The 11912-nt window shown below is 39.8% G+C and overlaps 1 protein-coding gene across 3 annotated transcripts in view; it reads left to right on the top strand.

Moving 5' to 3' along the window:
* The first annotated feature begins 1346 nt into the window (after positions 1–1346).
* The window catches only part of atl (atlastin GTPase), a 34850-nt gene continuing 24284 nt past the window's right edge, over positions 1347–11912 (top strand). The window contains exon 1 of one of the 3 annotated variants that reach the window (XM_019061886.2): positions 1347–1499. In XM_019061886.2, coding sequence (XP_018917431.1) covers positions 1439–1499 — 61 coding nt within the window. In that variant the 5' untranslated portion in view covers positions 1347–1438. Of the gene's footprint in view, positions 1500–1520; positions 1874–11912 lie in introns of those variants that run through there. The other 2 variants (XM_019061887.2, XM_019061888.2) reach the window with 2 other exon arrangements.

The raw sequence follows: 11912 nt of genomic DNA, 5'->3' as shown, positions 1-11912 counted from the left end.
AGAAGTAAAATTTATTTTATAAAGACTGGCAATTTTTACAATAATGAGGTACATATCATCCTCTAATCTACATTCATTTAAAAACATGAATCGATTTTGATTTATTTCGTTTTATGACACAAGCCTCCAATCTTCCCTCTGTGACATGATGATAAGAAATGTGTCCAAAAAATCACCAAGTTTTAATGTGCAAAATTTGGTGAACGGTACAGAAATATTTACTTATAGACAGGAATTTAATAAATTGAAGCAGAATACCTGTGTTTTTATTTAAAAATAATGAACAGCTTCAGAGCTTTTTACATACATGAAAAATTAAAGCATCGCTGAATTTATTAATAAAAACAATTTTTTACATAAAATACTACTTTCTAGAAAATGTACCCTTTTTCAATCCTTGTGAGAATTTATTTTGAATAATTTTTCCTGGTCTTTGCTGCCTAGTAGTTTATGTAATCCTCATCTATAAGTATAGCTGCAAAAATTGTCAGGGGTTGCGATCTTTTAATCTCTTTGAGCTCAGAAATTTCCCCTCATCAAAATTTCAATTATCGAGTAAAAGAAGAGCTTTGTGTCCATGTTGATGTCGCTCAAAATCCAGTTGCATTGTAATGTTTCAAAGTTTCATCCCACAACTTTTTTCTTTCATCATTAACAAGTGTAAGTACCTACCTATACATGTTTCCTACCGAAATTTCGGGGAATTTTTGTCAAATCTTTAAGAAATTGACTTAAAATTTAAATAAAAAAAAAAAAAAAAAAAAAAAAAAAAAAAAACTTCAGGAACAAATGACTCTTCCAAATAATTTGCAATATTGAGAGCGAGACCGAGACCCTCTTGCTATCAACTTCTTCATGTGCGTAAGTAATGAATGGACACAGCTGCTATGGGGTTGCATACTCGAACTTTTGAAGGATATTTTTGCTCAGTAAAAAATCCGATAAAAATACCATCTCCGTTCGGCGCTTTGCCAGAGGAAATTAATACGAAAATCTGTACTTTATATGGACAGTAACCTCAAGGTATAGTTAATCTAGTACCCATGCTGGAAAAACCTCGACATGGCCGAAAAGAGGAAGACCCAGGGAGAATGGACGAGTGGTTTTCTTTTCATGAATGAATCGGAGAATAGTACCCTTGATGCATGGTCATGTCCGCACGCTGAAATTCTTAGAAAGTAGAAAATTTTCATCTATTTGAACTGACGAATGAGGCATGACATGACGAGCCACCTGTCGCAGTTCAGTTTTCTTTTTTCCGGCGTTGACAGCGCAAACATTGCTCCATGCGTTGACGAGGCAAGAAAACAAGAGGTGATGATGTGATAAGAGTTAGTTCCGGGATTTTCCGCCCAGGCGGCGCTGTTACGTTTTCTGCGTTGCGTCTTATCTCGAAATTCGATAGTTTCGAGTTCGCAGTTGTGATTTTGTTGTCATTATGGCTGATTCAGAATGTGTGCGTGAAAAATCTAATTTAAACACGAATTCAGTGAACGGATGTAAGTGACAAGTTTCAATCAATTCAATTTTTCATATTTTCTCATCATTCAGCAAATACTGGCCAGGATACGCCAGGTTTTGCTCTCGTTTTGTGTTGCGAAGTCCCGTGTAGGGGACCACGACGTTAACCTGTTCTGGCTTTTGAATGAAGGTCAGATGTGTAGTGAGAGGAATTCGCCTCTTTTGTAAAAAATTTAAAATTGGATAAATCCTGCGTGAATCGCCTGAGCTTTTGGGCACTTTCCACCCTCACCCAGCAAGTAAGTTCTTGGCTTTATTCCGCTGCAAGGCCTTTGCAACCGTGAGAACTTTGTTGTGGCTCTTGGCTATTGTGTACCCACTCACATTCTTCTCTACTGCATCAATCTCATTAGTGAGTCTATTATTTCTTCCATTTCTAATTTTCTTGGGCGTTTGCGTGTATTTAACGAGTAGCATCTCTCTTTGATTACCAAAGTTGTGGTACTCACATCTAATAGGTTGTTTGCTCCGTGTTTCTAACCGTGATCTTATCAATTTCACTGCCGACGTCTGATAATTTTTTGTTTGTATGTGTCTATTTGCCTGATCTACCTCAAAAATTACATCTGTCAGCATCATGTCTAGTTTTAATTAACATCATCAACATGTTTATCTCAGTCTGTTGTTGTAATGAATATTTGCATTTTGCTAATGCATTTTGAACGATGTAACAGTGTGTCATTGTTATCCAAAAATTTGTGACACCTCTTGGCTGAGATTTGTCTTTCCTCAGGGCAGTTATCTTTGAGCTTTTTAACTAAGGCCCCTCAAATTTCCCTATAGGTTATGCTTGTTAGAAATATTGGTAGGTAAATTGCATCCATTAAGAATGCAAATTAACCTTTCTTCAGAATTTCCAAATGAGCCTGCAGCAACTTATGCAAATTAATCTATGTGACAGTTACATCAAGTTTCGTAGGTTATAAATTGTCGTAATGTCTTCTTTTGTAAAAGTTGTGATAGAACTGCTGGGAACCGTTTCCATTGTTAGCTAGTTGGGTGTGATTTTATTTTCTTAAGTTTTCCTGAATATCCTGTGGAATGCTATACTTAAATGATGTTTCATTTACCAGAATTCTGTAAACAAAATCAGACCATCCAAATATTTCCTTCTTTGTTGAAATTGTTTCCCCTCTTTGGTATGGTGATTCCGCCTTTTACATCTTGCCATCTATAATTGTTAGCAGTGTTCTTCTTGACGAGGAGAGTTATTCACTCCATTGAGGATTCTTTGCACCTCTGCCTTGTAAGTAAGAAGTTTTCATCTGTAGAAGCTCCAATGCAAAAATTTTGAAAAAGTTATGTTAGGGTGCAGATCAAATCTCTGTCCAACAATTTCACTCTTTTTTTGTTTGCTCGGTTTAGTAGCCTAGGGTTTTTTGAAATATTTTAAAGACATCTTATTCTTTAGACGGTAGTTAAAATCATTTAGAATGTTCCAAGTTTTTTCTTTGTTGTAAAAATTCTCATTGTGAAACCACCCACCCTGGTTCTAACTACTTAAATGTAGCGCAGAAACTTGCTAATACAGAATGAAGCAGCAAGTCAAACCTGCATTTCTTTACCACCCTGATCAAAGAGGTCTCATTCATTGCAGCGGTGATGATTGAGAACATTTTTTTATGCTCGGGCGTTTTGCAAACTATCTAATCGTAGATGTTGAATTTTTATGTTATGACAACAGTTTCCAGCAAGCCCACAGGCTGATTGCTTTTTCATCATATGATCTGTCGTTGAAAATATTTACACTAGAGCCACTGCATAGGCTCATTTTTTTAGTGAGAACAGCATTGCATTATTATTTAGTCATAAAACGTTGCATCTCTTCATCATACCTTTATCAAATGGGATCGACAAGTTATCGGTATCTTTTGCAGAGCTGGGTAACAATATACTTAACGAAGCGACGAGGGGAAAATCACATTATCATCCAACCAATGATGCCATTTCATTTTTATCATAGTTACTTTTTTCTGTCAATGTATATCAAATTTCATCAACTGGCCTGCAGTTTTAAACATTTGAAATGAAATTCCAACATTGCACTGATTTTTAAAAAAAACATCGGAGAACAGCTCATAAATTAAGTAATGTCTACACTTTGCATCTCATAAAGCCTCTCAAAACTTTTTCAGACAGAAAAATGACATATTTTTATTGCTAAAATGTTCATCGCCCAAATAATTTTCACATTCCAAACAAATTTTTTACACAATTTTTTATCACAAAAGTTACAGTAACTCTATGGTAGCTCAATGTTAATGGTGGTAGAGGGAGTGCAGATCTCCAGATTATCTTCAGAAGAAAAAAAAATCAGATATAATTAAAGGAAGTTATCCATAAACAGTAAAGGATCTTAGAATTACCTACTTTTTCTACTAATCAGACTTCGTCGCCTGAAAAATTCTAAGGTGTCAAATTCATGAGTCAAGTCTCTTTTTTTTAAAAAAATAAAAAAAAAAATGAAATTATTATCCCTCCCAACCACCTAGGTATTTTCTTCTCGGTGCCCCATGCACGCACCCCTCTCCCCCCCCCCCCCCCCCCTCACTTAGTGGGTGTATTTTCCGAAGGAAATTTTTTCTCCCGATTTTACTCTACTCTCGATCAGTTAACCCAAAAATCTGTGGATGGTCAGCGTGCAATATCACGTTATCAATTTTTACCGCTCAAATTTCGTGGCGCACGTTGGTAGAGCTATTTTTTGGCGCCATTTTCCTTGCGCTATCACCGCCGGTTCCAGGGAAGCGTGCGCTACAGGTTGTAGCCTCAGACGGCAGCGTTGATTTTGATCTAAATCGATTCGTTTGCATACCAATGCCGTGCGATCGTCCTCCTGCTAGACGTGGTTGCAAACATATTGCAATCAATTTTCTCTCAAAATTAGTCTCGACTGTTTTCGCAATCTTTTTAAGATGAAGCCATCGACTTTCAACGCCAGCTGATCGTGAAGTCCGTTTGATAGTGAACCATCAGACGAGTTTCGAACTCATGCGGATCTTGATAGACGTTTCATAATCAGAATTTCACGTGTAAAACGGCAGCTGTCTTCTCCAAATTCGACTTCGAAGTGTGAGAGTTTTTTCGCGCACGTGTGACCGGGAGTTTTAAAAAACGTCTTACAAGCACTAACTTAAAATAAGTGTTTTTGACCGAAAATCGGGTTTCCCATCTCAGTGAGCAAGAGGTTCTACCCTAAGACTTATTTTGCCTAAACCCATCACACAACACACATACCTTGATAACCCAGGCTGATGGACAAAACCTAGAAAACTGAGAGTGTATTTAGGCAGTAAAAAAATTTTCACCAAAAAATGTCGGCGCTGAAAAGGACCGGAATTCATCAGTTTCGCTCAATTTTTCTTTGTATTTTTCTCCGCGAAAGTACTGTTTGATTCGAAAATTTCTGGCCTGGACACACACTTAATACAGTTCTTCACTGGGGAGAAAAGTATCTTGGATCCAGTGTCCAGACTCTTAAAAATATCGACAAGAAAAAGTACTCTTGATTCAATCAGAATCTAGCTTAAATCAAGAACCAAGCCTCTTAATTTATGCAGATTTCCTTTTGATTCGAGCAAAAATCCGATTGAATCGAGAGTACTTTTTCGTGTCCAATTTTGTAAAAGATCTTCCATGTTGATTACAACGTAGAAATTGTATACATTCCCGGAATGTTTCAAGGTCTACGTTGATTTCCACGTTGCTGAAACGTTTCGATGTTATCTGGGTAAACACAAGATACTTTTTTTTCGGATTTTTGCTTGAATTGAGAGCCAATCCTCTTAATTTAAGCAGATTTTCTTTTGATTCGAGCAAAAATCCGATTGAATCTAGAGTATTTTTTCTTGGCAAATTTTTTAAGAGTCTCGACTCTGGATCCAAGATACCTTTTTTCCAATGTTTACTTAGTAGTGAATAAAACTCATGAAATTGTATGCCTCCACGAGAGCCAATGACGCAGGTTCGATTAGCATCGAGAACGAACGTAATGCAACTCGGCAGTCGGCAGATACAGCGAATAATGAAAGCATACATAAATTGTGCCAATTATTTGAAGCAGGGAGAGCAGACGACAAAATCCGATTTGAAAAGAACGCCATGCGCAGCCCGAGCCGTATTCTACCGTGCTAAGGAAAAACGCCGTATGAGCCTTCAGACGTTGCCAAATTTCCTTTGATAAAAACGGAATTTACTGGGAGAATTGTGAATATTTTCCCTCCAAAATTTTCACCTAATTTTGCACGCAATTGAATCTGAAATATCTGAAAGTTTCATGGGAAAATATGCATAAATTTGGTTAAAAATATTCGTTTTAGAAAGAGAAATTTGGCAACTCTTGAACGTTCATACGGCGTTCTTCCTTAGCACTGCAGTGTTTGAGATCATGTCGGCCGTATTGCTCTTTGCATTGCGGTAGTCGGCGCGAGTGCCAAAATTTTGCCCCAAGTTTAGCGAAAGTCGGCGTATTTTTAAAAAAAGTGGAAATTTATCTCGAAAGTCAGGGAATTAGAAACTTCTGGAGTCAGAGAAAAGCCAAAATATTCGAGGTAAAGTCAAATAATTAGAAGATGAAGAAATTGTGGCAACCCTGGAAGAAGGTGCTGATGTAGAGTGAGTAGGAAAACATCAAGGATGTCATATTTATCCAAGGCTTTATAGTTTCGGCGCCAAATGCTATCGAGCGGCCATCACTTTGAAAATTTTAGGGAATAGGGTTTTTTAAAAAAAGGAGGTGTATTTGTAAAATGTGAAGGCTAAAGGAACTTTCTGCATCCCTGATTAATATGCTATTTTAACTTGCGATGAAACTTGGAATTTCTCTGCCAGCGGAACTTTGAACTGACGAGGATACTGGCTAATTCTGCTATGCTAAGGAAGAGCGCCGTATGAGCCATCGAAAGTTGCCAAATTTTCTTCGACAAATCACGATTTCTCCTGAAAATTTGTGAATATTTCTCTTCAGATTTTTCAGAGAATTATGTTCGTAATTTGATATAAAATATCTAAAAATTTCTAGGAAAAACACGCACTACTTTCTTAAAAATAAATATTTCCTGAGAGGAAATTTGGCAACATAATGCTCATACGGCGTTTTTCCTTAGCACGGCAGAATTGTGCCCAGTATGACGATTTGTTTAAAAATGGACCTCGCTATCACCTCCATTCGCGAAACGTGTGGATGAGGGAATAAAGTTTGCTAACTGGTGTCAGATATTGTTGAGCCAGCAAGATCAAAAGTTGATACAAGAAGATAGAAAGTCAGGTACAGCTAAAATCTTACAGGCATACCGTTCTTTGTTAATTACACTGATATGCAGCCCGTTTACTGGAGGATGGAAATAAACCGCAACAGTGTAAGGAGTATGACTCGAGGACCGGTTCTATCACTTCTCGATACAGATTAACCTCATATTACAATTCGACAGTATTTGTTGAATTATAACCGAAGGTCAAGGTTTTTAGTTTGAAAATGCCCCATCGGAGTAGAAATACCCCTCGGACCATGGACTTTACTATAAAGGTACTCACACGGTGTCCTAGACTGCCGTGTTAAGGAAGAACGCCGCATGAACATTCGAGAGTTGCCAAATTTCCTTCACTAAAATGCTCATTTTTGATGAAATTTATGAATATTTACGCCTGAAATTGTCAGGAATGCGAGCAATTGTATGTATTGCGCAAATGTATTGCGAGCAAAATTATCTGAAAAATTGAAAGAGTAATATTCATGAGTGTACCATGAAATTCGTGTTTTATCAAAGGAAATTTGGCAACGTCTGAAGGTTTATACGGCGTTTTTCCGTAGCACGGCAGTATAGTTTCGTCTTTGTACCAAGAAAATCTTATAATTGCACTTGGGCTTGTGATGTTACAGATTTCCTAATTTTAAGATTTCCAATTTTGTAGGCGCATTTGGCGCGTTGGCGCCTGCGAGTTTCGAACACTGTTTAGCAGGCCCAGGAACACTCTCCCCTTTGAAATAAATTGAGCACAGTGGCAGCGTTGGTGCGTACAACAATTGAGATTTAATTGGTGCCAAGTGCAAGTGCCGAGCTCGCACGCTGTGGCTATGGCTGGACTCGAGTACCAACAAGCCAATGAGCCGTTCGAGAACCACCAAGGTAGAAGAGCTGTCTAATGCCGTCGTGGAGCTCCTGCAAGAGCGGCGATTCGCTATTTAATCGACCAGCAGCTCCGTGTACCGCAGAAACAAACACGATGGAAGTGCCACCGACAATTACCGGGTCGCAAAATGAGTTGCTTCTTTTAGTTGGCTCATTGCGGGCCAAAAGACTCGGCAAAGCACTCGGCCTTGACCTGGATCTGACTTCATTTTGCAATTAGGAACTACGGTTTCCGGCTCACACGCCAAGACACTTATATACATAGGGAAACTAATGGTGCATACGTTGTTTCCTGACTGAGCCAGAAATTGTGGTTCCGAATGAAGATGTTGCATATGTGAGGAATCTGCGATTTGACTGTTGATTCTTATGTATAAAAGTTCGCGAGAAACACGATGGTGCCACTAGTTTTCTTTGAAATCAACTCCCAAGCTCAAAAAAAGCTCTCAAGTTGAGGCCTAAATGGAGGGGATATCCCACCCTACCCTGAGAGTCCACCTCTACATCACAACAAACTCTCCATGCAAAGATAGGGAGCAAATTCATTAGCAGGACTGCCGTGTTTTCAGTTTTAGTGTCCCCAAATAAAGTGGCAGCCCTGTCAATGTATTTGCTCCCTATCTTTGCATGGAGACTTTGTCTTGATGTAGAGGTGGACTCTCAGGGTAGCGTGGGATATCCCTTCCATTATGGCCTCAACTTGAGAGCTTTTTATGAGCTCGGGAGTTAATGTCAGAGAAAACCAGTGGCACCGTCGTGTTTCTCGCAGACTTTTACATAAGAATCAACAGTCAAATCGCAAATTCCTCACACATGCAACATCTCCATTGTCATTCGCAGACGGCTGCAAGTAAGTTCACTGGGGTTCCGGCCCCGTCTAGAAAACTGACTATTTGCGCTTTTTGGCATTTTTGTCGCCTTACATTTTGAAATCAGGAACTGCAAGTGTTGTAAATGTTTAATTTCTTGGGAATATACTGAAAGAGTAGTGTAAAAGTACTAATTTTTGGCCAGCCTATTTTAGTTGACATTCTGACGATTGGCTGCGGCGAACAAAAATCGGACCTAGAAAGTTCCCGCGTGCAAGCAGTCGAATGACGTCGGCGTGTTGTCGAGGCACAGATGCAGTCCGTTCTATTCCGCATCCGGAGATTCGGAACTCTCGCACGGCTCTTAAGGGGGGGGGGGGGGGGGTGAAGGGTGGAACGGTGCAAAAGCCGTGGGATAAATCCGAACGAATCCGACGGATCTAATGGCCAAATTCAAACAATTAGCCGAGCCCGGCCCCCGGCGCACGTGAACTCGGACGCGAATTGACGAAAATATATTTTTGGAATCGTCCGGACCGATCCCCCCTCGCTCCCCCGTCCAGCCCCCGTGGGCCCCCTTCACCTGCAGTGGTGTTGTGAAGAGGGCTGAAACGCATTCTTGCCAAATCCGACTCGTCTAGCCGACTGTCGGCGAGTTTACCTGGGACGCGGGTTTTGTGCCGCGTTGTTGCCGGGCAACGTTCAACGTCATGCCACGCGTCGCGACGCAATATAATGGTTCAGTGGCGGTGTCGTCAAAAAATATAGTTTTTTGAACTAATTTGATCATCCATGGAGAAAGAAACCGTAGTTAATTGCCTAGCTATAACAGTGCCAATAATTGGGGTCGTGGACGCATAGTGCATCGGGTTAATAGGAGCAGGGTGACGAAAAGTCCGGAAAAAGTACTGCTTTTTTAAGGCGGTCCGGAAGAATTGATAAAGAGCGGAATGGAGATCTTGCATGTGTGAGGAATTTGCGGTTTGACTGTTGAATCTTGTGTAAAAGTTCGCGAGAAACACGATGGTGCCACTGGTTTTCCCTGAAATCAACTCCCAAGCTCAAAAAAAGCTCACAAAGATGAGGCAAAATGGAGGGGATATCCCACGCTATCCTGAGAGTCCACCTCTACATCAAGACAAACTCTCCATGCAAAGATAGGGAGCAGGGTTGCCATTTTTTAGTTTTAGATTCCCCAAATAAAGTTGCAGCCCCATCAATGTATTTGCACCCTCTCTTTGCATGGAGAGTTTGTCTTGATGTAGAGGTGGACTATCAGGATAGCGTGGGATATTCCCTCCATTTTGCCTCAACTTTGAGAGCTTTTTATGAGCTTAGGAGTTGATTTCAGGGAAGACCAGTGGCACTATCGTGTTTCTCGCAAACTTTTACATGAGAATCAATAGTCAAATCGCAAATTCCTCACATATGCAACATCTCCATTGCCCGCTAAGGAGAACCAACAGTGCCAATGATTGGGGTCGTGGACGCTTAGTGCATCGGGTTAATAAGAGCAGGGTGTTGAAAAGTTCGGAAAAAGTACTGATTTTTTCAAGGCGGCCCGCAAGTATTGATAAAGAGCGGAATTCCGCAAGATGGTCTGGAATTTTTTCATTTTTTGTCGTTTTTGTCGCATTTTGAGCGGGAAATGCAATTTTTTTCAATTTGCCGAATTTCCTCAATTGGAGGTACTGAAAAAGTACTGAACTTTTCTGTTGATGAGGTACTGAATTTTTTGGGAATGCACTGAAAAAGAACTGGTTTTTTGCTAGCCTGTTTTTGTAGACACCCTGTAGGAGAGATCGGACAAAATTTGGAAATTTTAAAAGCTCATGGCTCCGTTCATACTGGACTTTTAGGTTTTAAGAGTGATTTCGTTGCTTCTCTCGTGAAATTTTCTCTCAATAATATCCTTTGAAATTCAGAATGTGAGGAATTAAACATCCCCCTTTTCCTTGGGGGTTAGATGCAAAATTTTACCACTTCTGAGTCTCTGGGAAGACCCTGTATAATCCCTGAGAAAATTGTAGGGTCCCGCGTTTAGGCCGTTTTGACCGGGAGGTAGTAAGATCCTTCCTTTTGCGCTCAATTGTTTAGAAGTAAGTCAATAGACACGAACAAACAGTGAGAGTTTGTGGCATCATGTTTTAAATTATACTCGCCGATGATGCTGCTATTAGATTGGGAGCCCTCCTCTCAAGTGCATTTGATAGAGCAATTTCGCCAAATTTCATCGAAATTCCAATTTGCCCCTTGAACGCTAACAGAATGATGAAATATATTTAATGGCCCCCTTCTTCTAAATCGGCAACAGGGGATCAATAAGCGTTTTGCTCGGTAATAGTGATTAAACAGTTACCCGACTTTTATATTTTTATAGCGTGAATTCGATTTACTTTTCGGCGGCAATTTTAAAGAGGTCATTCGACTCTTTCACATCGTGTGGCTTCGCATACAGTTTGATCTATGTATACCGGTGAACCACCAGCGGGCTGATTATTCAAATTGATAGACAAAGCGATAGACGTAGAAAACATAGGAAAATAAATCGATCCTATTGGTTGAAACGGATGTTTGTCATAGACAATAAGGGGGAAATGATGGACTAACTACGGGGTCTCTCGTGGGTTGCTGTTACCTCCTTTGTCCATTGCAACCACCCGCTTCCACCAAGAGGATCGCTTTATTTTCAACTTCCAAAATGAAGTCTTCATCAGAGGAAATGCGAATGTTCGTACGATGTTTTCCTTTAGCACGGCAGAATACAACTCCTGTTTAAACAGAAGAATTTAAAAAAAAAATAAAGCACCGCTGTATAATGTAATCGCATCAAAACCTTATACGTAGAATACGATAAATATAATTTATATTTATCGTAACACCCCTCCCCTCCGCCCCCCTTTTTTTCTTTTTCCCATCAAGTTTTCAAAGGAGCTTCGTAAAAGCGTCTGGAGAGGAAGGAGAAGGCTGCACGGAGACGTAACGAAAGAGGGAAAAATCACGTAAAACCGTGGCGCGCACAATGGAACGAGCCATCAACAGAGACCGAACATGACATTTTTAACCATGGTGTCTAGTTTTTTAAAAACCGGGATTCATCAGGGAATGAAAATTTACCGGGAAAATCAGGGAATCTCTTCTCCAACCACCCAGGGATCGTTTCGTTTTCACATTTGGCGGTCTAATTTGACGTGCGCCAAACAAATGGCTGTAAGATGAATTAAAATCGATATATGCATACAAATAAAACTCTGGAAAATTATATTCTTTTCCCCCAAGAAAATCCCAGGAAAGTGGGAGAAAACTTCGGTTTCTCATTAGGGAATGAGCTCCTGAAAATCAGGGAAAATCAGGAAATGAGCTTTGCCAAGAAAACTAGACACCATATAATTTTAACGAAAACTACAAATTTTGATGTCCACCCCGTCTTTTTTTAAGTTTTTAGGAGTGGTGT

This window comes from Bemisia tabaci, chromosome 10 (genome assembly GCF_918797505.1).
Source record: "Bemisia tabaci chromosome 10, PGI_BMITA_v3".
NCBI lineage: Eukaryota > Metazoa > Arthropoda > Insecta > Hemiptera > Aleyrodidae > Bemisia > Bemisia tabaci.
This window is presented reverse-complemented; position numbering and strand designations above follow the sequence as displayed.